The sequence below is a fragment of the Charadrius vociferus genome, unplaced genomic scaffold, assembly GCF_000708025.1.
Source record: "Charadrius vociferus isolate BGI_N301 unplaced genomic scaffold, ASM70802v2 scaffold228, whole genome shotgun sequence".
In the NCBI taxonomy this organism is placed as follows: domain Eukaryota; kingdom Metazoa; phylum Chordata; class Aves; order Charadriiformes; family Charadriidae; genus Charadrius; species Charadrius vociferus.
Genome location: NW_009649864.1, coordinates 1999436 through 2024206, shown reverse-complemented (window position 1 = coordinate 2024206; position 24771 = coordinate 1999436). Strand labels below are relative to the sequence as shown.

The window sequence follows — 24771 nt, the reverse complement described above, 5'->3', positions numbered from 1 at the left end:
TTCAGCAGGGTTTCCGAAGCAAAAAGTCATGCTGTCCAGCAAGACAAACTACTCTAGAAGAAAGCTTTGTTTGTCTAGGAGGTGGAGCTGTAATAAAACCGTGCCCAAGCAGTTTACGTGCAAGTGTACAATGGTTAACAGACTCTCCTGCTTCATAAGTGTGTTCAAAAAGCAGAACATCAAGCTGGAGCAGGGATTCCTGACAACTTGGAAATCCTCAGTCCTGTGAACCTGCCAGGTTGGAAACCTCTTCGTTCTCTGGTTGTGGCCTTCCTACAAGCGCCATCCCCAATGATGCACAATGCTTCTCTGATGGCAATAGTCTTAAGACTTGGGGATTTGTAACAGGGATAAAATTATTTATTAGGCTCATGATCTAGTAACGAATCTTGCACCATTTTAAACACCAGACTGAAGAGAACGGACTGCCCCTGCAATTTCCTCTGCCTGCCAGAGGAACCCATCTCTCAGGTTTGCATCACGGTAGCAGAATGGAGGAAAGAAAACGAAGCGTAGGCAAGGCTGTGTCTGGCATTTTCTCAATTGGTATATATTGGTATATACCCAGAACCCTCAGCAGACGAGTATTATGAGTGGCAAGCAGGGCTTTAAATACAGTGTGTTGGAGTCTTGGCAATTTAGAAGGTAGATTAGTAATCTCATTGTGGAGATCCTTCCACCTCCCAAATGAGAGAAAATAGTTCTAACTGAAGGCAGCGATCCATCATCTTTCAAATTCTGACATAGCGAGGCAAAACTTACATCAGAAATCTGCTAAGAAGTATCTAAGTGTGTTTAAGTACATTTCATTTGGCTGAACTTCAGAAGCTCACAAGCAGGAACAGGTAACTTCGGGTTATGGCTGTGCTATCAGATCTGTACGTGAAGACTGACACACACCTGACACTGTGCAGTTAAACAGCTCGTTCTTTCTCTTCTTCTTCCAGGTGAAGAAGATTGCAGCAGAATATTACGATAACCTCCCACATCACCAGTCCTGGATTCGAGTTCTGTGGGACTTTGTTTTTGATGACAGTATTGGACCTTATTCAAGGGTTAAGAGACTATGCAAGCTGGCGAAAGAAAGCTAACGGACTAGCTCTGCCTGCTGCATCGGTGGTGTTTGTTCATTCGAATGACTTGAGTTTTCTGCAGAAGCAGAAGGATGTTTGTGTGTGCTGAAGTAGCGTTGGTGTGTGCTCCTTAGGCCAAGAGGACGAGTGTGAAAATGAAGCAATCGGATGCACTATTTTATAAAGGATTATTTGTGTACGTAACTCTGAGAAACTAGATTAGAGCGAGCTACGATTATGTGAACCTTTGGTTTAGGCTTAGAATTAACTTCCTGGGCCATGTGTGCCTAAGTCTGAGTTTTGGCGTGGTCCGCAATGGAGAATGGTGTGTGTATGTGTGAGCATGCGTGTGTGTAGGTTAGGACTGGGTTCCCTTCATGCCAGATTAGATGTAGATGCTCTGTGTGCACAGGACTGTGGAAGCAAGGAGGTCCGGCACGCAGTAGCAAATGATACTTTCTGGAGAACACAAGGGTGCCTTTAGCTCAATGTCTTGTCTAGTCTAATATCTCACTTCTGATAATGGCTGGTAGAAGAGATTTTTGTATATGCAATGAAATATGTGTATATTTTTGTACATTTTGATCATTATTTTAGTAACTGCTGTTTGACCTTTATTCCAGGGCTTTGTCTAAACCTTTTCTGAATCCATTTCTATTTTTAGGCCATAATACTCAGTGTAGCTAAGTGGCAGAGCTGAAGGGTGACATGGAGAAACCCTTCCTTTAGTCTCCTGTTTGCAGCCTGATCAGCAGCGTGGATGTGCCCCTGGAGGAACTGTGTGTACCCTCCTCACTTACCTTTTCAACAGTATTCATAACTTCTTGTTTCTCATACTTTTCCCCACTATAAATCCTTCTGAGGGTGGGATGGTGCTCGATTTAATTGCTGCTTACCAAGGTTGTTAATATTCCTGGTTATCTTTCTTCGTCTTCTCTATATTATACCTCTTTCTGTGAATAGGAGTTAGGAGTATGTGACAGTGAAGACATGGAGACACCGTGGTGGCGTTTGTTCCTAACTGCCTTCAGAATAATTGTAATTTTTTCCCTTTGTCATTCAAAGGGCACCGACTTGACATTTGGGAAACACGTGATCCTCCAACTATGTAAAAGCTTAACACTGATGGTGTTAAGGGGATGGGTGTTAAGGGAACATGGTGCTGGGGTTGTTTCTCTCCCTACGTGCCTTACTTTGTGCTATTGACATCAACCTTCATCTGCCATTTCTACCCAATGGAATAAATCTTCCTGCCTGTCCTCTCCAGCTATCAACTTCTGGCTACCCTCAGTAATTCTGTATCATCAAGAACCTTAATCACCACACCTTTCTCCAAGCAGAACGATATCTTGTGAGTCAGGAGTTCAGATGCTATCTCCTAACTTCCCTCCACCCTGGAAAGCTGACAGCTTATTTCTGTCCTTACTAAGTGGTTAAAAGAGAGTAAGTCTACAAAGGTCCTCTTATACCCTAACCCTCTAAGAGTATGGCTTTTTTGTTTTCTTCTGGAAATCCGTGTCTGTAACAAAGTAAAGGATTATTGTGCATTCCATTTTGTCCCTCAAAGTATGCTATTAGACCTGATTTCCTCAATAACCACAGTTTCAGTCCTTCCTCATACAGCACTGGATCCAATGAGTCAGTCTGTCCTTGAGCTAGCCTGGCATACCAGGCAGCTGAGACAGCCTGCTGCAATTTGGGTCCTTCCTCTTCCTCTCGTTCCCTTTCCTCCATTTTCCTCATCTGTCTGATTTTGGCAGTTGGGTAAATGCCCAGGTTTGCTCAGCAGTGCAAGAACCTTTGTGATGCAGGGACTGACTACCAGTTCATTCACAGATACTGTTTTGGTCTGGTTCTTTTTCTGGAAAAGAAGAGGAAGAACGGGACTTCTTCTGACGCTTCAGACTTCACTGGCAGGAGCTTCACTTTTTTATTAATTTACTTCGGTGTTGCTGCCACTCCATGATCACATATTCAGCTTTCTGTATCCTTGGCAAGCTTGGCCAACTTAGCAAGTTAATATAAAAACCATAATAAAGATTACGCTATCTTCCTCAATCTGACTATTGTCCTTCTCCTCTATGGAGAGTGACCTTTCTGTGGTTCCCTTACTCAGCTGTTCCGTGATGCAGTCACCTATGTGGTCCATAGATTACTAGCCTAGCCTGACACAGAGCCTGTGGTGTAAACAGAGGGTAACCAAAATTGGCAACCTCTTCTTATCCTGCCTCCCATCAGTATTTCCATCACGGTCCCACCTTGCTTTGCCTGGGCAGCCCCACAGCCCTCCTGCTCTGCCCTCCCCGTCTCAGTGGGAACGTGAAGTGGCTGGAAGCCTGCTGCCTGCAGATGTGTGGTGTGAGCCGAGTTTCGACGCGTGTGGGTGCTGCTGGAGCAGGCTGCGATCCTGTCCTCCCGGTGGGCACTTGTCCTTGCCGTTACCAGTGAAGTTGGTTTGGGGTTTTTTCTTTTTGTAACCACAGGGCAAAGGGGTCTAGGTTAAAAGAACACCGGGGCTATGTATAGTTTTATTCTCTTTGCTTAAAAATTAATCCAAATCCCCTTCATTGTGTGGCCACACTAATGCTCTGGCAAAGAGGAGATAGGAGGGACAAGTAGCTGTCCCAGCTGTTGGAGTGGACGTTAATGCCCCTTTTGATTTCTGCTGATGTAAAATGCCCGTGGCTGGCCCTGTTGCAGCAGTACCCTCAATAAGCCCAGCACGAAGGGACACCCTTCTCTACAGAGGCAACATTATGTATGTCTTCATTACACGTGGCCTGCATCGGTAGGAGAAGAAAGTAAGAAAAACTCATTTACAGTGGGTGGCTGATGTTAACAGAGGGCACACCGTATCCAGGCTGTACACACGGCCCGAATTACAACGCGGTTATTACTGACCTTAGGCATAACGCCACATTCCAAGGCAAAACACGAACCACGCCAGGTCCCAACTTCCTGAAGCTTAATTAAGATTACAGGAGAGTTTTCACAGAACAATTGTGATCATCTGAGATGCAGCAGTTTTGAAAAGTACTTGCCGGTGTCAGGTGTGCCATGACATGGGTTTATAATTAAGAAATGCATGAGCTACTGTATGAGATTTATGCAACAGAGCATCATACTCTCTGCTATTACTGCTGCTTGTCTGTGTTCTTCCTACTGAAAAGGCTCCTTCTCCTGGTCCTGAGGTTGTCATACTGTGGTGTACATCCACATCTGCCTGCTTTAGTTCCCATGTGGAAGTCTTAACCCCACTCTAACCTGTCTCTCGCCTTCTGCTGGCATTAAACAGCTAACAGACATGGGGCTCAGTCTGGAGCTCACCCTTGCATTAAACCCAAATTTCTCCTGCATTTAATCTAAAGTATAACCACGTTGTAGAAAAAACTCCTTTCGAAAATGCAGATCGGGTTGCTTTGAAGAGTGCTGAAGGACAACCCCATGCTCTCTGAGCCAAAGCAGGTAACATTTTACAACAAACTGCAAAGCTCATGCCATCCCACCTCCTCTCCGGGGTCTCCTCTTGCTGGCAGGCAGTGCTCCTGCCTGCTGCCAAGCTCCGGGAGGTCTGGGGGACGCGAGCAAGGGGACAGCCACAGCTTTTCCTCAAATGCTGCACCAGGCTCTGCTCCCGAAACCATTCTTCTGCAAGAAAAGCTTCAGGAAGGCCCGAAGCAAAGGAGGGGGTTTGGGAAATGTTTGACAGATTTCAGTAGCCGAACTCCCAATCTTTGGCCTTTTGCACAAAGCTATCAAGAAGATGGTATCAAGACTACTGCCGCGTAAAGCCTGCGCCAAAATAAGTCAAGCAGAAATTCCCAAGACTGCACTGGTGGAAAGAATGGCTCTGAAGAAAAAAAATTGTACGACCTGTAAGATATGACTGGGGGTGCGCTGCTCAGTGTTCGGTGTCCTGTACTCATTTCACTTTCCATGAAATAAAGCAGAAGACAAAGGCAACATGTGAGATATTCACAAATAACTCCCCTTAAGCCTCTAGTTGAGCAGTGCTGTGCCAGTGATTCCAGTTTGCATCCTCCTAATGCCTTTGGTAGCCTTGTTCTGCATAACTACCTCCCTTTTATTTACTGGAAGCCCTTACGAGTGCAGGTGATGGGACCTGGGTTTTTTTCAGCGATGGCAGGAGAGAGATGCAGTGGGACAGTCAGTGGTGGCCTGAGAAGAGCCGTAAGCCACTGTCCTTCACTGCCTATGGCCAAAAGTCGCTGAGGTTGCCGCAGCCTGGCTGCAGGAGGAGGGTGAGGAGGGTTGGGCAGATGTCTCCCTATAAAAGGTGGCAGGGCTGTTGCCGTTGCACTGGCTGTGACACGCTCAGGCTCTCTCCTGGTGCTCTGTGGCGCTGGCCGGGCACAGCTGCCACCCCACGGTAAGTCTCGGTCATCTTCCTCTCATTGTCAACCCAAGTGACATAAAAACGCGGGAGCTCAAGGGACAAATGAAACAAAGAAAGGCAGGGCCATGTGGACAATAAACAGTTTATTACCAATATGAACACAGATACTGTGATGCACTGACGTACCATTCTTTTTTTTTTTTTTATATTGTGATAACTCTGAGACAAAGAACTTGTTGGCTGACAACTAACATGTCTCTGTTTCTTCTGGTGATGCCACAATACATTTCTGTTGGCAAAGGATCTTCATTTACATTGCAGACTACTAGTAAAATTACTTTGAAGTCATCTATCAAAAGCAAATGGTTCACGTGTTTTCTTATCTACTACTAAAAAGAAAGGTAATACATTTAAATAAGCAAATACAAAATACAAAAAAGGCTGACAAATCCAATGTGCAGTGTCAGATGAAATCTAAAAAATCCAGAAATTTAAAATTTAATATTCTTTAGATTAAGACTTTTAAAATGAAGCAAATCCAAGGCAGCAGCAAGCTTCAAAGTGTGCTGAGTCTGCTAATAGAAAGGGTATAAGAACAAAGACAGTGCCGGTGTCCTCTCTCACCATCTTGCGTGACCTTGGTACACTTAGAAACGTTCCGATCTTCCTAGCATTCTTAGTACCGTCCAAATGCTTTGCAATCATTATGTTGTACTGATCCTACTCAACTCCTGCCGTATGGCTAGAAAAGCAAACCAGAAAGTTAATGCATAATGTCATACCCAGTGTGATGGAAAACGCTAAGTATAGAGGTTGCAGATAGTAGACGCTGGTAAAAGGATGAGTGGAGGGTAAAAGGATGAGTAAGGGTAAGCAGTCAGCTGTTTGCTTGCAAACTGCAGTACTGGCTCGAGAAGTTGCGTCTGTGGCTTATGTGAATGTCTTATTTTGCACTGGAATGGACTAGGGAGGCTCTGAGGGCCAAGCTGCCAGGGCGGTAGCGTACGGGCGAGGGTCTCCTCAACTGCAAACTGCCCCGAGGTTTTGTGAACACACGGGTGTAGGGCGAGGGGACAGGGAGTGGATTTTAGCTGGTTTACAGTCTCCTCATTTTCCCCCCCTTTGTGTGAATCTGAGATGGGGAGTGCAGGGTGTGGACATGCATCTTCGTATGCCCTAATGCGGGGTTCAAATAGGTATTTTGCTCTGCGTTTCAGTAACAGCCCTGAAAAATACATTTAGTCATATACTGTAGAGCAATTTATAAAAAAAAATACTGATATATTCAGTACAGCTGTTGCACTTTTCAATTAATTAGAAAAATACGTGACTATTTGGAAAGATCTAATCAAGTGAAGGTCTGAAATAGCTCTTTAAGCGCAGGAAGCCTACAGAAGATGCTTGGGAAGGATTTTCAGTTTGGTACCTCTGTCCCCTCCTCATCCCGGACCTGCGTGGCCAGCTAGTTACAAGCCATTTCACGCTCCCTGATTGTGATAAATTGACGTGCCACGGGCTATGGGCAGGCCCTTTTTCACCCTCCCACCTGTGAGAAACACCGACCAGTGAATTTCTCACAGGTTGGGGGTGAAAATGCTCGCCAACAGCATAAAAATAAAGGATGTGAACACAATATCACGATCGGAGCTCAGATAAGGTAGATGCTTCTTCTTCAAATGCGTATATCAATCAGAGCTGCTCAGAGAAGTTTGACACCACCAGGGAACTCTGCAGTTCCTATCATCTTATCTATGGGAAATTAGTCATAAAGATGAGAAAAATAATAATTTTTCTCTTTCTTACCATCAATTATCTCCTCTTTCACTTTGTGTAACTCTCTTACAACTTCCTCCAATATTTCCTGATGAGACAAAACACAAGTCAGCTGCTCAGAATTTCCTTCTGACCGGTGGAAGAAAATGCAAGTTTAACGCGGTTGTGCTGCGTCCCCCGCCTCCGCTGATGACCAGAGCCTAGCACCACTAACAGCTACGGCTGCGCTCCCAGGCCAAGGACGCAGAAGATGCTGGCATACTTATTGGCACGTTTCTGTACCGACATCTTCATCAAATAGCAGTGAGACTGCGCTCTCTTGCCGCTCACCAGCTAGCCCTCCTCTAAGCACCTAGTTAATAGCGGAAACCAGAAGACTGAACAGCTGTTTGGCTTGTACAGCGCATGCATGGGGGAAAATGGGTAGCTCGTCAAAGCTCTTGAAGTGCCAAACACCTTCTCACTCACCTGTTTCATTCGATCAAAATCTAAGGCATCCATAGCCACGTCATTGCTGCTGCTCACTGGCTTCATCCTTGAGAAACAGAAGAAAAGGAGAAGAAAGCCAGTCAGTTCCTTGCAATGCACGCCAAGCTACACCCACCTCATGGAGTGGGTGAAATCCACCCCATGGCAGGAGCACCCGCGTTCGAGCGCTGGTGTCGGGGGCCTCAATGATTTCAAAACTAGAAAATGCTGAGGTGACTTCAGGGGATAAAGCCTGTTAACAATGTATTTTATTACAGGACTTGCAATTTGCGAGCTAAATGTTTGCTTTTCTCTCTTTCTCAGTTGGTTTTCTGCACAGCAACCCCGTCTTGGCCACCGAGGCTTTTATCAGGTGCTAAAGTAATACTGGAATACAGGTTAGAAAAACCTTATAGGGAAAGTAATAACCCAATAATCCTTTCCTTGGAAAGCCTGAGGCAAGTGGAGCTTGTTGATAGCACTGTGTAGCACAGGTGCTTTTTCTTGACCCAGAACCAAAGCCAGTCTGCCCGTAATGGCTAGTACACTTGAGTGTTACTGGTCTTCCAGGATGGTATTAGTCAGTGGGCTGAACTCTGATGAAAGCTGATAAAATAAATTAAGGAAGCAGAAGCTGCTTATTACCCATGCTATATATTTCGTAGAAAAGGCTTCAAATAACTTTGCCATCATTTTGGGGCCCAAAGTGGGGGCTGGAGGAGATTCTGTTGCCCCTGAGGGTAGGTTGTTCTTAGAAACCCTTTCTTGGGAAAATCTTAACATGTCTCCTACCATCTTATAGGTAAGCTGGGATCTAAGACAGATGCCAATACCATCAAACTGAACAGGAACAGAAACAGGTCACCAGTGAGAGCTTTTGAAAGCTGCCCTTCTTTCCCCACAAAAGCAATTCGAGCAAGCAAAGTCTGAGCACTGCTCCAGGTGTGGAGGAAAAGATTTTTTTCCCATTGAACTCCTCCTCCTCCCAGGATGGAATGGCACTGTAGAAGATAGCTGGCGAAAACTGGATGGCGGCTTTAAGTAGCCCACATTTCATTCCTATTTGCAATGAGAAAGAATGGTCTTTCTACATCTATCGGAAATCCTCAAATATTTCCTAGAACCAACGTGTCCCATTGGTTTTAGGAGAGCTGGAGAGACTGTATTCTGCTCTAGTAACACTGGCGCATCCCTCTGAATATTTGGGCAGGCATGTTCCAGCATCTTTAACACAGCAGCAAGTACATGCAGATAGTTGCCATTGGCAACTTTCTCTCTGCAGACTATCAGCGCTGTTGTACAAGTAACAGTGTAAAATAAAGGACATCTCTTTGCAGTAAATGCTAAACATGTGTAAGTCTGTGCTCTGCCTCCTTATTCAGCTTATCCATCCATCTCAGTGTTCAGTACTGCAGAAACACTGGGTAGTCCTGGACCGGCACTGGAAAGAATTATCTCTTTAGTTGTCCAATACCAAACTTAATTTCCATCTCTGTGGGTAAGAATGTGGGTGATACTGCAGCTGGGCTGTTCTGACTGACGGGACTTCTGGAGCCCTGCTTTACGCTTCTTGGCTTTTGACACCTGCTAGTTTTTGTACCCTGTATTTCTGAATGCCCTGTCTGTGGCTGGCCCTTGCTATAGCCCGATGTTATTAACATTGCACCGAGCTTTGCTCTCCTTTCTCATGCATCCACTGCAGTTGCATGGATGGAGGAATAACTTCCCTTCTCCCAGTTGCAGGCTCTCTAGATCATTTCTGCCTTTGCTTTTGAATTTCTGCAGAGGTTGGACAATGAAAACTTCTCCTATTGGCAGGGTCATCCTGAACCTGCTGTAAGAAGATGCTCCAAAATCTGTCTTCCACATGGCATAGCACGCTGCCAAGCCTGTGCCTCTGATTCACAGGCATGGATGCTTTAAGTGCTTGCTTCAGTGGGATTCACATCTGCGATGCCCGTGCCCACCTGAGCAGGGGGCTATTTCCACGGAACGAACCTTTGACATGACACGCTCTACCTTCACACTTTGTGCAGCGACAGACAAAGCGGATTGTAAGAGAATGAGTAAAAGACGTGACAGAAGACAAACATTAGTGCTGAATGATGGGATTAGCCAAAGGACAAGCCAAGACGGTTAAGAAGCCAGGCTGTTAGCCAGTACCTAGAAGACACGTGGGATTGTGTGGGGCTCTTAGCTTCACAGCTCTTCACCACTGATGGATTTCTACAGCAATGGAATGAAACGAGACATGAGTTTGTGCGTGTGCCACGGGGACAGCATGACCAGCCCTGCTGCTAGCCAGCCGCAGGGACGCCCCGTGCAGCTCACCTAGAAAGTAATGAAGATACAGGCTTTTCAACAGAATTGCTCCTTTCCCATGGCTTCTTCCCAGAGTCTGGAAAACAAAACCAAAAAGTTACTGTTTATTATTTTTTCTCTAACTATAAAAAATCCTGAAGTTGATTGTCTTATACAGCTGCTTTCATTCAGTGAGGATGAGTGACGTAGAAAGATCCATCAAAACAGGAGTGCTGAATGAGTGCGGTTGCCTACATTAGAGAGAAAGCATTGGCAAGAATCTGTTTAGTGATCCCTTTAATTAGGGACTGGATAGTTAAACGATACTAAAAAGATATGGAACTGGAACAGCAGGAGGAAAAGCACAAATCACTTTTATTAAGAAATAAAGGCTAATTGCTGAAAGGCTTATTTTATTCACTACAATACTTATTTGTATTTTAAGTTAAAAAGTATTAGGTTTTTTGTCTGCAGAGATGGCAGAAAATGTGGGTGTATCTAACAAAAGGCAGCGAGACCCCCACTATGCAAATCTCCACAGAGAATTTATTTAGTGTTGTCTACATTTCTAACTTGCAGAACATTCCCAAAAGCTGCACTACATACCCTTGTTACTGAAAACACTTACTATCGTCCCAATCTCCTCGTATGCAAATAGTCTAAAATAAAGTGAACTGTTTCAGAGACTTGAATAATAGACAACTTTATACACAAGAGTTTGCTCCTCTGTGAGGTCCTAAAAAGCTCTTCAAAAGAATTATGGGCACTCCCAGGAAATCTCTAGATCTCATTCCTCATTTATGTGCACCTTTCTCCTGGCTTCCTCCCTTTCCCTTGCAAAACACGCAAATCGTGGCTTTGTTCCAAAAGGAAGCTGGAATGATTAAATACTCATTCCCTTGGGAGAGATTTCTTTTAGCATGTATGAAAGCCAAGGCTGACGCAAGGATGAATCTGACTGGCTTGCAACTTACCTACTCAGAGAAAGTTATTTCAACTCATCGTAGGGAAAACGTACTTTGGGGGCTCCTTAATTTCACCTAGTAACTCTTAGGATCAGGCTTGCTGCAACAAGCTCCTAGGTTAAGGAAGGACAATGGTTTCCGACCCTGACCCCAACTGTATAAACCAGGACAGCTACACTACCAAAAGTAAAATAATATAGCTTTTTTTTCTCTTAGATTCGGGTGCACGCAGATCCTCAGCTACATGTCTGGACCCCTTTAATTAAATTGGCTGCATTGTCATTTTCTTGGCTGTGAAGCATATAAAATCACCATTTCTTGCTGAGTACAGTTTTTAAAACAATAGGCATTTGGGAATTATTCTGTTCGTTACTGCTGCTGTGCTCAGAAGTAGAACAGTGAACCCAGAGTCCAGAGGTGGCAGAGAAGACTAGATGAAGACAACTAAACCACTAACAGTTTGATTTAATACCTGATGAATTTTGCTGCTGCTGGGTGGGACCTCGTGTACTGGGTGAAGGAGAGGTGCTAGCATCATCCTACAAAGAGAAAAACAGGACGTTACTTAATTCTGGAGACAAAGTGCAGAGTCTTCTTCTACCAGCTGCAGCATAGGTGGTACAACAGTAGATCAGATCCCAAACTTTTACCCAGGACCGCCACTGGTATCAGTGAGGGCAGTCCAGGTACTAACAGAATGTAACTAAATCAATCAATACTGCTCCTAAGTGGAAGATTAAACACTACATCATAGATTTGGACTCTTTTTTTTCCTGGGATTTATGTGTGACAGATCATAAAACATTCACCCATATATTTGACATGTCAATATTATTTAGCAGCCCTCAAAACACACTCAGGCACAGCATTAACTGTGCATTATAAAACGGAATTGCACCCAGTTTGACAGAAGATACCCCCACCACAAAGTGTAGTACACATTAAACAGATGTTCTCTAAAACGCCTTTCTAAACAGTTTGGTGCTATCAAAAGGTTTGATTTGGGATATAAACTAATGCAGAGCTTCAAGGAGAGAGAAGAAGGGGCAGAAAGACAGCAGAGGCTCAACAGAAGCTAAATGGTGCCTTTCATCTCTTGAGTCTCTGCTTCAAAACCAGCTCTGGGGCAAGATTAAGAACAATGGTTGCGTAGCGGGTTCAACAGGCAAATTCCATGCTTGAAGCATCCCTTGAGGAACATGCAAAAAATAGCTGCTTTTCTCCTTAAGCAGTGCAAAGCGCTTATTCCTGCTCTTGCCACAAACCTTTCAGACTGGGGCGAGACCTACGTTTCCTGAACAGATTTCCTACTGAGCAGCTCTAACTTTGTCTTTGGAGGGAATATCTCTGTATAGGTGATACGAGGCACACACAGTGCTTTATGAACTTGCAGCCACGGCAGAAAGCCTTCACAAGGGCACTGGTTAGCAACAGGAATGCTGTATGAGCAGCGGCCCAGAAAAGGACCGCATGGGAAGGGACACACCGTAAATCTTGGCCTTTCTTGAAACCGGAAAGATCTGCCACGCTTTACCCATTCAGCAGGTAAAAAAGTGTTTTAATCTGCATGTTGAACTCAAAATTGCTGCATCAAGTTCAGGGTAAAGACTGAGTCAAATCAAAACTCTTTTTTAATTGCTTTTGTGGACTACATACAGACAGAACAGTTAAAACAGAAATGAATCAAAGTTCCCTGAAGTTGTCCAAATTCTATCTCATTGTAGCGTAAATATCACGAACACAAATTTTAACTTTTGAATGGTATAAAGATTCATACACTGTTTCCCCTTCACCATCCCCACCCCCCAAGACATGTTTTATGTGCGCTCTGGGGTCCAAAGTGAGCTGATTCTTGCTTTGCATGGAGGTTGGCAATCCAAAGTTACGCCACATGGTTGATGATCCACTTCAGCTTAGCTGAAGCCGCAAATTTAAGGTAAGAGACATGAACTTGATCCCAAGTTGACTTGCCAGAAAGTTCGATGCATTTTCTTAAGGTGCAAGAATCTGCTTCTCCCTACAACACTTGGATCAGACCACCAAAAAGTGCCTATTAACCTGGTTTGGACAAACCTCACCTACGAATAAGGCGGTGATTCTTGTTTATAGGGTGCTGTTCCCAGGAAAGGTGGAAGCAGTTACATTTCGCTTTTGATTGAATATGCAAATCTGTGCATTCAGCTCTGCTTGTCATTGCCTGCCACACACAGCGAATGAGCACAGGGCTCTGGCTTACAAGGCGGCGCATCAACACATTTGCAAGAGCGCAACAGCGAGGAGTCTTTCACTTACGTTTTGGCTTTCCTCTTCCTTTTTGTCAGCTGGCTTGTCTGACTGCGACGCTGCTTTCCTCCTTTGCAAAGGAACATGAGATAGACACACAGTCAACCCTCTAGAAACACATCCTCCACATGGGAAGGCTGATTCAGGCTCTGGTGGGAGTTATTATTTACTTAGTTCATCCCGGGGAATGCAACAAAGGCTGGATGTGTGCGGTTGCGTAGGACTGGGGTGGAGGTGAGGAATCCAGACCTCAGCGATACGACTCAGGGAGAGGGGCAATATTACGAGGCGGCGTTTAACAGAGGAACACAGGGTGCAGAGCATAAGGAAATGTGTGGAAGTGGAGGAAGGAAGCGCAGCTGGGTATGAAACTGAGTGAGAAAGGGATGGCTTCTCTCTAGGGCTCAGGAAGTGGTGGCTCCTGTGTCCTACACAGGAGAAACAACCCAAACCCCCACTGGGGTTTCTGAGGACCAACCCAACCCTCCACAGGTGGATCAGGTGGGTATTGCAGTGACAACATTATGTTCTCAGCCAGCTCCAATATCATTCTGCCACCTTTCCTATATCCCCTCATCCCCCTTCCCTCCCAGAGAAAGGGTGGCAGCAGTGCTCCCATGTCCTGGGAAGACAGTCAGAAAAGCCCTTCAACCCAGGTCCATCCTCACCGGGAAAGAGGGGGCACCATTTCTGCTCAGCTAAGACCTCTGCTCCCTCCAGGGTGGGAAAGCTCTGGCTGAAGGCCAGGAGTTAGGAAACGGCAGTGCACCAGCCTGGGTTTTCAAGTGCCTTTAGTGAGTGATGGGAGATGTTTGCCATCTCAAAGCCAATTCAAAGGGAAGAGAGCTCCTGAGCCCTACGCTCCCAGGTGGTGTTGGTGTCTGCAGAAGTTGAGTGAAGACCTGAGACCCTCACTGTGCCCTGCTTCCCAAGGAGAGGCAAAGCTCCCTGAGAAGCAAGTGGCAAAGAGCTGCAGTCCATCCACTGGAGCAATTGGACCCGAGAGGGAACAAAGATGTTGGTTGTTTCTCTTTGAAGAATGCATGGTAAAGCTTCTTGGGTGTTAAGCCACACTGGCTGAAGAAACAAACACCAGTTCTTGATTTTCAAGCCCTATTTAGGGTCTAAACAGCACTCAAGTGTGCCAGGTACTGATTCTCTAGATATCCAATTTCCCATTTTAGACAATTAGGGGAACTGCAGCTTTAGTCTCCAGATGGATTTTGGTTGTGATATTCCTTATCCTCATCCACCCGCAAACACTACCCTTAGCAGATTTTTTTTAAACACCAGTATGACAGTTTTTTTCATTTAGTCTTGATTCTAAGATGGACAAAATTAATCTCACCCCAAAAAATTAAAATCCCAAGTGGTACTTAGACAGGCTTCTGAGTTTCAAAACACTGCCAGAGTTTGTCACAGGATTATTTTTTTTTTCATATCATTGGCAAAAGAAAAGTCTCACAGGATTCGTAAATTGGAGGATTTGATGTAAATTTGACAAAAAAACAGAGGAGTAAAACACAGGCGTTTGTAGGACACAGTGCTCTATCTCTACTTCTCTACTTCTTCTACTTCTATCTCTACTCAATTGCATTAATAATTTTATTAGATCAGTAATAATTTTATAGTCTCTCTATAATATTTAGATGATATTTCTGAGGAAATAAAATGGTTACGCACCTGAGCCAGGGAAATATTTGCCAGGGTGAGAGAACAGTGTTATATTTATGTCCTGCAACAAACTTAACTGGGCTAGAAATGATAGTCATTTGTGAGATAGTTCATTATTCCGCTTGCACTTCAGTCCTGAAGCAAAAGGCTGCTCTCATGGGGGCCACTAAATCTAGAGAGCTGTATTTTATACCGTTTGAGCTCTCAGAAGTGTTTTCCTCCATTACTTCCCCAGCATTAGACTCATTCCCTGTTTCTGAGCATGTGCTTTTCTGCTCAGAAAAGGGCCCATGAGATCCCATGCTCATCACTCAGTTGTTTCTGTGTAGAACACGCTCAGTTTAAAAAACATCTTTTTTACCTCCTGGCTGCCAGTTTCCTAAGAGCAACCTGAAACACTGTGCCAGGTTCTTTCCTTTCTCTATATCATCACACATAAAAAGGGTTTTGCAGCCAAAAAGGAGTCCCCTCACTGTCAGTTTAACAGCGTGTGCCCAGATCGCACCCTTGCCTGGCACTTGTGTATTTCCAGTGACTTCCATGGCTTTGAGAAGCAAAATTTAGGAGACAATTCTGTTGCTGTCAGCTCCCTGGGAAAGGATTTGCAGGTCAGTAATTTTCTGAGTGGAGGCAGCACAGTGCTCATGGCAGTGGACGTGCTTGTGTTAAGACAGTGAGCAGATTCGACCCTGAACACCTGAAGGCACCCAGATACCACTGCCGTACTGGAGTACGTTTTAGATTAGAACCACAGAAATTTATAGGATTTCTATGTCCAAGCATATGAGCTGTCCATTTAGCTTGCTTGCTTGAACAGAGCTAGTTGCCCCAGCAGAGAGAAAACTATCTATTTATTTATTTAATCTGCTGGTATCTTTTTATAGTGTTCTGTATTTCTTTAACACTTTCCAAAGGATTGCATCCACTGTCCATTTTCAGAATTAATTCTGAAATGATGAAGGCATAGAGGATAATTGGAATCAGACCCTCTGAACTGGGAACTGTTTTTATACTAGACAACATTGTTTAAAAGCTCCATTTCTGTGCACAACTGTACTTTCTCTTCCTTATATTACTCATCCTTTTTTTTCACTATTCATAAGTTTAAAAAAAACTAAGGCTAAAACCAAAATATCTAACACTAGGAACTTGGGAGTTACAGTCTGACAGAACATCACTGATGGAATCAGGGGAAACGAGAAAGCAAAAATAATTGCAATAATTGAGTGCCTTTTAACAGCTGATACATCACAACTTGCTTGAGTGGAGAATAACTTGGCTAAACTGTCTGTAACACCCTGAGAATCGATAACAATTTAACCACCAAGATGTTGTCCTTTTACTGCACTTCTGTTTATATTTTTGGGCCCAACATCCTGAATGTGCTGCAGAAAGAATGGTTTGTCTAAGCTCCTTTCATAGTTTACTCTTTCCAAAAACAGTAACTTTGAACTAGACCTGGTAAAATGGCCAAACCACAGTGGATATATTGATCACCATCTTTGAAGGTTACCACACTGCAGGATTTACTACAGCAGCTAAACTCTGCCAGGTATCATTGCTGCAACATCGACATTTCATACTAAAGGCCAGATGATGCTGCCGACTAACATCTATGCAGGACCTGTCAAATTGCAAAGCAGCACCAAAAAGTGACCCATCGCTAACCAAAAATGACAGCACCTTGTTCCACAATTTGCAGCAGAGCTCATGCTTAGTGCTTATTGAAGACTAGGTACAAACCTTTTTGCCAGTAATTTATTCATTTCTTCCATTAGTCCTCCTCCGCCTCCTCCACTACTTGTTCGATTGGCATCGCTCTTAGAGACCCCACTGGGGCTGGACCCTCCTGAACCATCTTCTGGCTTAAGACAGAAATCAACATTGGAATTAATGAAAAGAGTTTCGCTTATAACCACACCCTTAATGATTAGTTTTCCTAATTATTAGGAATGGCAATCACAATCACAGCCCCAAACCAGAGATAGGATGCATTCTGCTTTGGGAAGAAGACCCACATGGACCTTACTAAAACCAGGACAGTCTGGGTGAGGCTGTCAAGTATATGGGCATATGATGAAAAAACCCACAGCGTTGTTGGTTCATGGTCAAATTTATGCACGGTTTTGCAACCCTTGCCTAAGTAGACACCTATTAACATGAAGCCTCAACAATCTACACTGTTTTTTGTAAGTACGGTGCAGTTTTAAGCACTTATAATGACAGAAAACACTAACAGATAGTACAATGGTGGACTTTGCAGAAGTAATGAAATGCTGGCAACATAAGAACTTGTAGCCGTTTGTTAATTAACATTTTCCTAAGCGTAGAAATGCTACCAGACATTTCCTGCTCAGCTTTACTCGCACTACAAACTCACACTTAGAAAGTTCACCCAACGGTCAGCTGAAGCATGTTTCACCATGTTTCACGCTGGATTTGCAGACCATGACACCGAGCTGCGCCAGGCCTTCCCGCAGTGGAGAAGAGCCAGACTGGGGAGTCCCAGTGCCACCTTCTTACCCGTTGAACTCTCCTTAGTTTGGCACCAGCCAGAGCTGCTGCGAGCCCCGACACTGACCCATCTTCAGTGCCAGCCCCTTGGCCGGCGCCTGCCGGCCAGGTGGAAGTGCTGGGCCTGAAATGCAGAGAATGTGAATTAGAGGTGAAGCGTGGTCTCCTCCAGCCCATACACAAGGTCACGTTCCCACTCCCAAGGCCATGACCTGACTGCGTGATGAGTAAGCAACGCAAGGAAGCACAAAGCACGCAGAAGAACGGGAAATGGTGGTTGCATCAGTGGTCAATCAGCTACAGTTGTGTCCTTCTGTGAGACCCTGTCACTAATAAGCTACCTTTCTCCTTCCTCGTCTCCCTGGCTGGGCTAGTGTTTCATTCTGTGCTGAAATCAGAACACAGACAACGCTTCCCAATTCGTAAGTGGCATCTTCTGCTGCTGCTGTCATAGCTTTCTACATGGAGACAATGAACTACATCAGCCAACTCCGTGGACTTCAGTTAACATGAGCTTTTCGCCAGAATTATGGGCTACAGTGACACCTCCTCCTTTCTGTTGAACAGAAAGCACGTGGCCTCAGCCGGTCTTGCAGAATATTGGGGGGAGAGTCGAGCTCCAAGCACCCAGGGTTCAGTGAAGCTCCTCAAAGCAGCAGTCTGTTGGAGGGATGTGGAGCTGATGGTGGGTAACTCCGTCACAGTGTTTTGCCTGTCCGTAACGGGTCAGTTGAACAAATACACCCCCCCAAGGGTATGCCCCCACCTTAGGCTCTCTCAGAACAGGCTGCTCCTGATAGATAATCACAGGTTCAGTTGTTCAGTAAGTGTTATTTTGAAAGACAGATGGGTTTTGACCGAGGAACATTTGGAAACTGTATTTAACATTAGCAGCCTGGTTTTCTTCTTATCTAGGTTTTCTTACAATACTGCCTTATTTCTGTGGTTAGTTCTACCATTATTTCACACTCCCGATTCCATTCTTGGAATGAACCATAGCTGCTATTAGAAATACTTTAAATGTTTCAAGCCCTCTTTGGTTCATGAACATAATAGCTAGTAATTCATTGTGGGTACAGTTAATTGTAATTGCAAAACTACACCCACCTAATTAGAGGCCAGCCTGAGGCAGAAATTGAACTGAGTCAAAATAATGGACCGATGTGAGTTTAAAATAACTTTATTGAACTAAGTGGATTTCAAGGACTTATATCAGCTGAAGGACTGAGCCTCCAGTGGTTGCTGTAATATTTTTAGCAGAAAGTGAAAGGAAATGCCTCTCAGTTTTCTTCCTTTTCTAGGGACATCATTTAAGCATTATATGTAGTTATAAACAGGAATGGGTCCAAGTCACAAAACCTATCATCTGCATTGCAAATAGGCATTGCTCCTAACTGTTCTAACTCTGCAGGCTTTAGACGAGCGCGAGAAATCAAGACCATGTGCAAAGTGGCAGACCCAAGCTCTTGATGTGCCTGCAATGAAAAAGGTTTGCTGGAATAGTTAGAGTGACAAGCCCTCAACTATAAATGCAGTTTCTACCAGGAAAAGAGTTTCTAGAATGAAATAAATTACACAAGCACAGGGGGTTCTGGGTAACTACAACAAAACCCATGTTACATCTTTTGCTGGTAACAGAAATACCGCCTAAAAAAAAGAGCAAAAATCACAACCTCTACCAATAGCGCTACACAGACAACAAGTCTACCACAGACCTGGCCTCCAGCTTCAGAAGAGCCCATCCGCAGCTTTTGGACAAGCTGAAAATAGGTTTTGTACGAAGCTCGCTGCCAAATGCGACTTGACTCTGCTGAATGATAAAAATCTCATTCTGGGCTAATAGAGTAAGAATATGCATTGCCACAACCCAGCTACAGCACCCTGGTCCTGTAATTCTTGCTTTTTGCCTTGCTTTTAGCTCAGAAGGTCCCTGGACCAGTCCTGAGTGAGTTTGATACTCTTCCACCTCGGTTTCAGAAATCATCTACAGCAGGAGTAGCCTTGGGTCTCTCAGCCCTTCTTCTAGCGGTCACGGGCAGTGCCAACGGGGCTGCAAGCTCAGGCTTTATACAGGTCGCAACTCATTCAAAATCAGTACTTACTCAAGTGGGCAATGGCTGGTGAAGTCATGTAAGGAGGGTTCCTCCTGGGCATAGTCACCTCAGACACAGCAGCGTAAGGGGGAGGCAATGGAAGACAGTGTGACATGGGCTGATACCACTGCTGTGGAGGACGAGATGATGGATGGGAGGATGGGGAGGGAGCCTGGCCAAAGGAGCCGGGGGGGCTGGTGATGGTGGGTAGCGGGGAGGATGGTGCAGCACCTAGGTGTGGAAAGAAGGTCCCATCCACGCTTTTCACCTGGGTCCCAGAGGGGCCTAAAGCAATTTGTTCTTCAGGATGGCCATTCAGAGGCACATCTGCTGAGGTCTCCTGGCCTGCTTTATCTGTGGGTCCCTTGACCCTCTCAGGCGGGACAGGAATCACAGGTAGGATGGTGGGACCACGTGGCTGCAGGACATCACCCCTCTGCAGAGGTGGTGCATTTGTTGCGGGGGAAGCAGAAGACCGAGGAGAGCATGAAAGAGAAGAGCGCCTGAGGGGCTGGCGAGAGGCAAAGGGAAGGTGGGAAGGATGGGGAGGTGGTGGAGACAGCGAGGTTCGCCTGATGCCTGGTGTTATGGTCCTGCGGTTTGGGCAGGCTGGAGAGGAGGAATGTGGGGCCATTGGCAGCTCGGAGGCCGAGTGCCTGTGCAGGAGCTGCGGGGTCTCCCTGGCTCTCCGCAGGGATCTGGGAGAGGGTTGACTGGCGGGCTCGGGGACAGTGGGTGATGAAGAGCCAGCTCTGGCATGAGGTGGTGGTGGGGACACAGCAGCAGGGGCAGGAGCACCCCAGTTACTGCAGGTGGCAGGAGGAGGCTGGGGCTGAGGGAGGGGGGAGCACACGCTTATCTGAAGGGTGGAAACTAAAAGAACAGAAAAGACAAATGAAAAGAATAAGATGGGTACACAGCAAGGAACGAAACCAAGGCAAAGCGGAACGGAGAAAAGGGAACCACAAAGTAAACACGAACAGAAACTCCAACAAAGCGAAGAGGAGATGGTGCAGGCACCGGCTTGGGGGTTTCCAACCCTCGGCAGGACACCGGTGGCATGGGCAGGGCTGGCTGCTCCGGTGCCAGTGAGGTTCCTCCAAGCCCCGTGTGAATCTGAGTCAGGATCACAAGCATCACCCTTGCACCAGGGGCAGCTGCAAGGGACGTGCTGAACACAGCAGTGCCCACCTCATAGCCAGGAAACGGACAGCCAGAAGGCCCCAAGAGCCATGTCCCGCTCCTTGCAGATGCCAAGGCAGGATTTTGGCTATGTTTCCTATGCAGAATAGCACACAGTAACCTCTACCAAAACAGAGTCCGACAACTTCTGTCGCTGACTAAGGTATGTGTGTATGTCTGAGTTGGTTTCACGTCAGAAAACCTAAAAAGTTGTAACAGCTAAGGAAAAACATTTCACTTATGTGGCCAGATTAACTGAAAAAACCTCCCCAAAACATAATCCAAAACAAAAGATGTCCATCTTGGCTCGCTTGCTCTGCCTTCTTTCAGAGACGCAGAGCGACTAGTTATAAGCTCTTCCTGTTATCTCTTCTCTCAGCTTAGTGCAACTTAATATGCTATAGAAGATTTTTGTAAGCTCATTAAATATATATATTTTTTCCATTAAGCTCACACGAGCCTCCTCACTTCATGACCACAAAATCCCCACCGATGAGCATCTAGAGCTATATTTTCCTCTGCGCTGCAGTTTGCTTTGTGCTGCAGAGCGATGGGGAGCACCTGGCCTGGCACATCCAGCACGTCCACCCCTTTGGGCTGGCATCCCCTGGAAACACGGAGGCACTCTTGCAGTGGCTGTGCTACCTGCTTTCCTGGTGGGGGTGGAAGAAGCACAGCCAGGCCACCTTGGTATGCCTAAAATCCTTCAGCTGTACAAATTTTGCCAAGCGCAAAACCCACCTAGCTCCACCTGCATCCCCAGACCGGAGCCTCTGCACAACAACACAACCATGCCCAAACGCGTCTAAGTCCCTTGCTGAAAATGCTTTAAAATCTAATCTTAACTATGACCACTTTTGGCAGTGTGGCTCTTGTATAGCACCAGGCAAAACCCAACTACAGCTAGAGGGGACAAACAGGGAGAGACTATATCCGCTTGGTTTGATACGTGCCTGTGGTAGAGGTTCTTCTTTCCAGAGATTCCTGGCGCTGTTGCTGTTGCTCCATCACTTGTCTAAAACAGCAATGAAAAAAACCCTCGGTCATAATGTATTCTTTACAATTTTGAGTAAAAGCTGAGAAGCACTGAAGCTGTGTGTCTCGGGTGGTGTAAGTCAGTCCCTCACAGAAATGCTGTTCCCGTGAGATGGAGGTGGGTTTGGTTTCACTTGCTCTGGCCACAGTGGTGCCATTGCACGTGTTGTGGAAGCGTCATCGGGCCATTGCCCTGCACCTGCTGGACACTACAGGGGTTGGTTGATCCATTAACGATAACTCCTTAATGGGCTCTGCAGGAGGAACAGTCAGTGCTCCAGGTCCATGAGAGCACAGCAACCACGTGTGGTTAACCTGAAGTAGATGAGCATTTCCACTTTGAGGGTGGTGAGGCACTGGAACAGGTTGCTCAGCGATGTTGTGGCTGCCCCATCCCTGGAGGTGTTCAAGGCCAGGTTGGATGGGGCTTTGAGCAGCCTGGTCTAGTGCGAGGTGTCCCTGCCTACGGCAGGAGGGTTGGGACTAGATGATCTTCAAAGGCCCTTCCAACCTAAATCATTCTATGATTGCCGGGGAAGAGTAAGGGGTGTCTCACATAAAATAACACAGCCCTGAGTCTTTTACGGATCAGTAGCCCAGAGGACTTTAGTTAAAACTAAAATATAAGGAAACTTGATCTGCGTTTGAGTACTGACTGTACAAAACCTGTTCCGTCCAGCTGCACAACCCGGCTGACAGCCTGCCACCTGATGGCCCAGCGCAGCCACCCTTGTGCCGGCCAGCGTGGCCATGGGGACCATGACCACCGCGTTTCCTCCACAAATGCAAATCACAACACTGTGCTGCTGCTTTTTGGGCATCTTTCCCCCCAGGAGCTGCTGGCTCCCGTGCTACCTCAGGCCTGGTGTCCCAGAGGGAAAGGCACTGCCAAGCCTTTTCCCAGGGTCTGCTTTCCAGAGACGTGCAGTTCCCAGGGTCTATCAGCAGAGGTCTTCTCTCGCACGCTTTAGCGCTTCTGCAGAAAGAGCTGTTCCTCTGACCCCGGCCACACACCCTCCCTGGCATTTCTCTTGTTAAAAAGATTTGAGAGCTAAAAACTAGACTATTTGCCAGGCTTTTTACCATACGCGTGGATATGGGCTGAGGATTTCAGCAATACTAAAACACAACTCTGAAGTTACCTTACTGGAGCACTTGGTAATAAGGTTGATGATCATTTTCTTCCATGATTTCTAGACCAAGTTTGCCTTGAATTTGTTCCACATACGTTTGGGACAGTCCTAACTGCACAGAGATTTCTTTTTTCTGTAACAACTTAACTTCATGGTCTGTGCAGTAAGGCAAGCTTAACTCTGGGTAACACTTGTATTTTGACTCTATGTAATATTTTAGAGAAATCTCCCTATTACATTGTTACTTGTACTTTCCCGAGTCTGCAATTTTAAATAATTATATCTTCTAACATACAAATATAAGCTCTTTTAGAAAAAAAGTCCGGAAAAATAAGGTTACATTATGTAAGGAAAAAATAATGTCTTCATTTGTAAAACAAATTTCCCATATTTCAATTCTAATTCAATAGATGGGACAGGAAAATTCACGATTATAATTATTCACTATGGAGGGATCAATCCTAAACTGGTTTTATGTTCAGGACATGCAGTCCATCAAACACTGGCAATTTCTGGAAAACCAAAAGGCAGCTGAGAAAATTACTATATGTGCAAAGGGGAAAGAGCTTTGAGGGACCGCATTGGTTGTTGGCTGATTCAACTGGTTTCATTTAAGCTATGACACTTTACGCCAAATAAATAGAAATCTACTTCAATACATACCCTGGCTCTTACTTGATAGTTATGAGCTGAACACATATGCAACAGCATCAATTGCACTGTTAAAATTTCAATTGTAAACCCCATGTACTAAGAATTTCCTAAGCATACTGTCCCCTACTTTAGCTTGGCCCTTATTGGTAAAATTTATGATGAAGAACAACCTGACACATGAATTTTCCTCGTTAAACCTGGGGTAAATTCTAGTTTATCTGGAGGACAGACTTGGAAAACTCCAGTCTGACAGACCGGGAAAGCAATATGAGTAAGACGTCTCCAAGTCATCAGAGCTGCTGCAGAGCAGATACAGGTGTGGGGTGTTCCCCAAAACAAGGGTCAGCCACTGCCATTTGAAGTCACTGAGGTTCATACGAGCCCTGTCTGCCCTTGGGCAGAGGCAGTTTATACGTGCCAAATGCACCCTCCCACACGTGCTAAAAGGAGAAGTTCTTACACTCTTAGGAAGTCAAATTTATTCCAGTGGAACTAAATAAAGCCTGAGATTGGCACAAGGCCGCTTAAGGAGTATGCAAGGAATAAAGTGTAAGAGGGGGCAAATTACACTCTGACTTAAAAATATATGCTTTTAACATTTGTGTAAAGGTCTCTCAAAAACTTTTTGAACAGACACACTTGCAGGGTAGTTACCATAACTTCATTTCCTTGCCTGCTTATAAGATGTTCAAAAAAAGTAGGCCTAAAATTAGGTCTGCTCTATGCTTACAGAACGCATCAGCGTAATTAAAGCTGAAAATCCTCTAGTGCAGATGCAGTAATATCTAAGTGCATCTACTGGCATAGCTTATTCCAGTCCAGTGGAGCAAAAGAAGCTTTCCCAGAACCATGTGCCCTGTAGCAGTTGAGTAATACCTACCCAAAAGGCTTTTACTGTCTCTAAATGAAAAAAAAAAAAATCTGATGTAGTTAAGCTGCTCACACTTTAAATGTACAGACTAGACACCTAAATTTGAGGTCTGAGTTACATACGGTCTGACGAATCAGTGATTTCCATGGGTTAAATGAAGTGCTGGATCGGGGCTTTCCGCCAGGCGGTGGGGACAGGCGGCATCCCCCTGCCTCTGGGCGAGCAGCAGCTCTCCTCTGACCTTTAGGACAGCTCTGCTATTCCAAAGTAAATCTCACAAATCTCAAGTGAAATATCATTACCCACTGACCCATTTAATAGTCATACGTAAATCCCTACTAAATCTCCGGCCATTCAGAGTTTTTCATAAAGGCGCGGGTAACCAGTTTCCCTAC

The 24771-nt window shown here is 45.3% G+C and overlaps 2 protein-coding genes across 3 annotated transcripts in view; one reads left to right on the top strand and one right to left on the bottom strand.

Annotated features, from left to right (window-relative positions):
- Positions 1-1091, top strand: part of DEGS2 (delta(4)-desaturase, sphingolipid 2) — a 14688-nt gene extending 13597 nt beyond the window's left edge. For both annotated transcript variants that reach the window (XM_009891038.1, XM_009891036.1), the window contains exon 3: positions 948-1091. In XM_009891038.1, coding sequence (XP_009889340.1) covers positions 948-1091 — 144 coding nt within the window. The remainder of the gene's footprint in view (positions 1-947) is intronic.
- Positions 1092-5553: 4462 nt separating this feature from the next.
- Positions 5554-24771, bottom strand: part of EVL (Enah/Vasp-like) — a 124035-nt gene continuing 104817 nt past the window's right edge. The window contains 12 exon segments of the mRNA XM_009891081.1: positions 5554-6172; positions 7234-7291; positions 7672-7738; positions 9835-9897; positions 10003-10069; positions 11410-11476; positions 13230-13290; positions 16638-16759; positions 17418-17532; positions 19124-19244; positions 19511-20374; positions 21637-21698. Of these exon segments, the coding sequence (XP_009889383.1) occupies positions 6135-6172; positions 7234-7291; positions 7672-7738; positions 9835-9897; positions 10003-10069; positions 11410-11476; positions 13230-13290; positions 16638-16759; positions 17418-17532; positions 19124-19244; positions 19511-20374; positions 21637-21698 (1705 nt within the window). The 3' untranslated portion in view covers positions 5554-6134.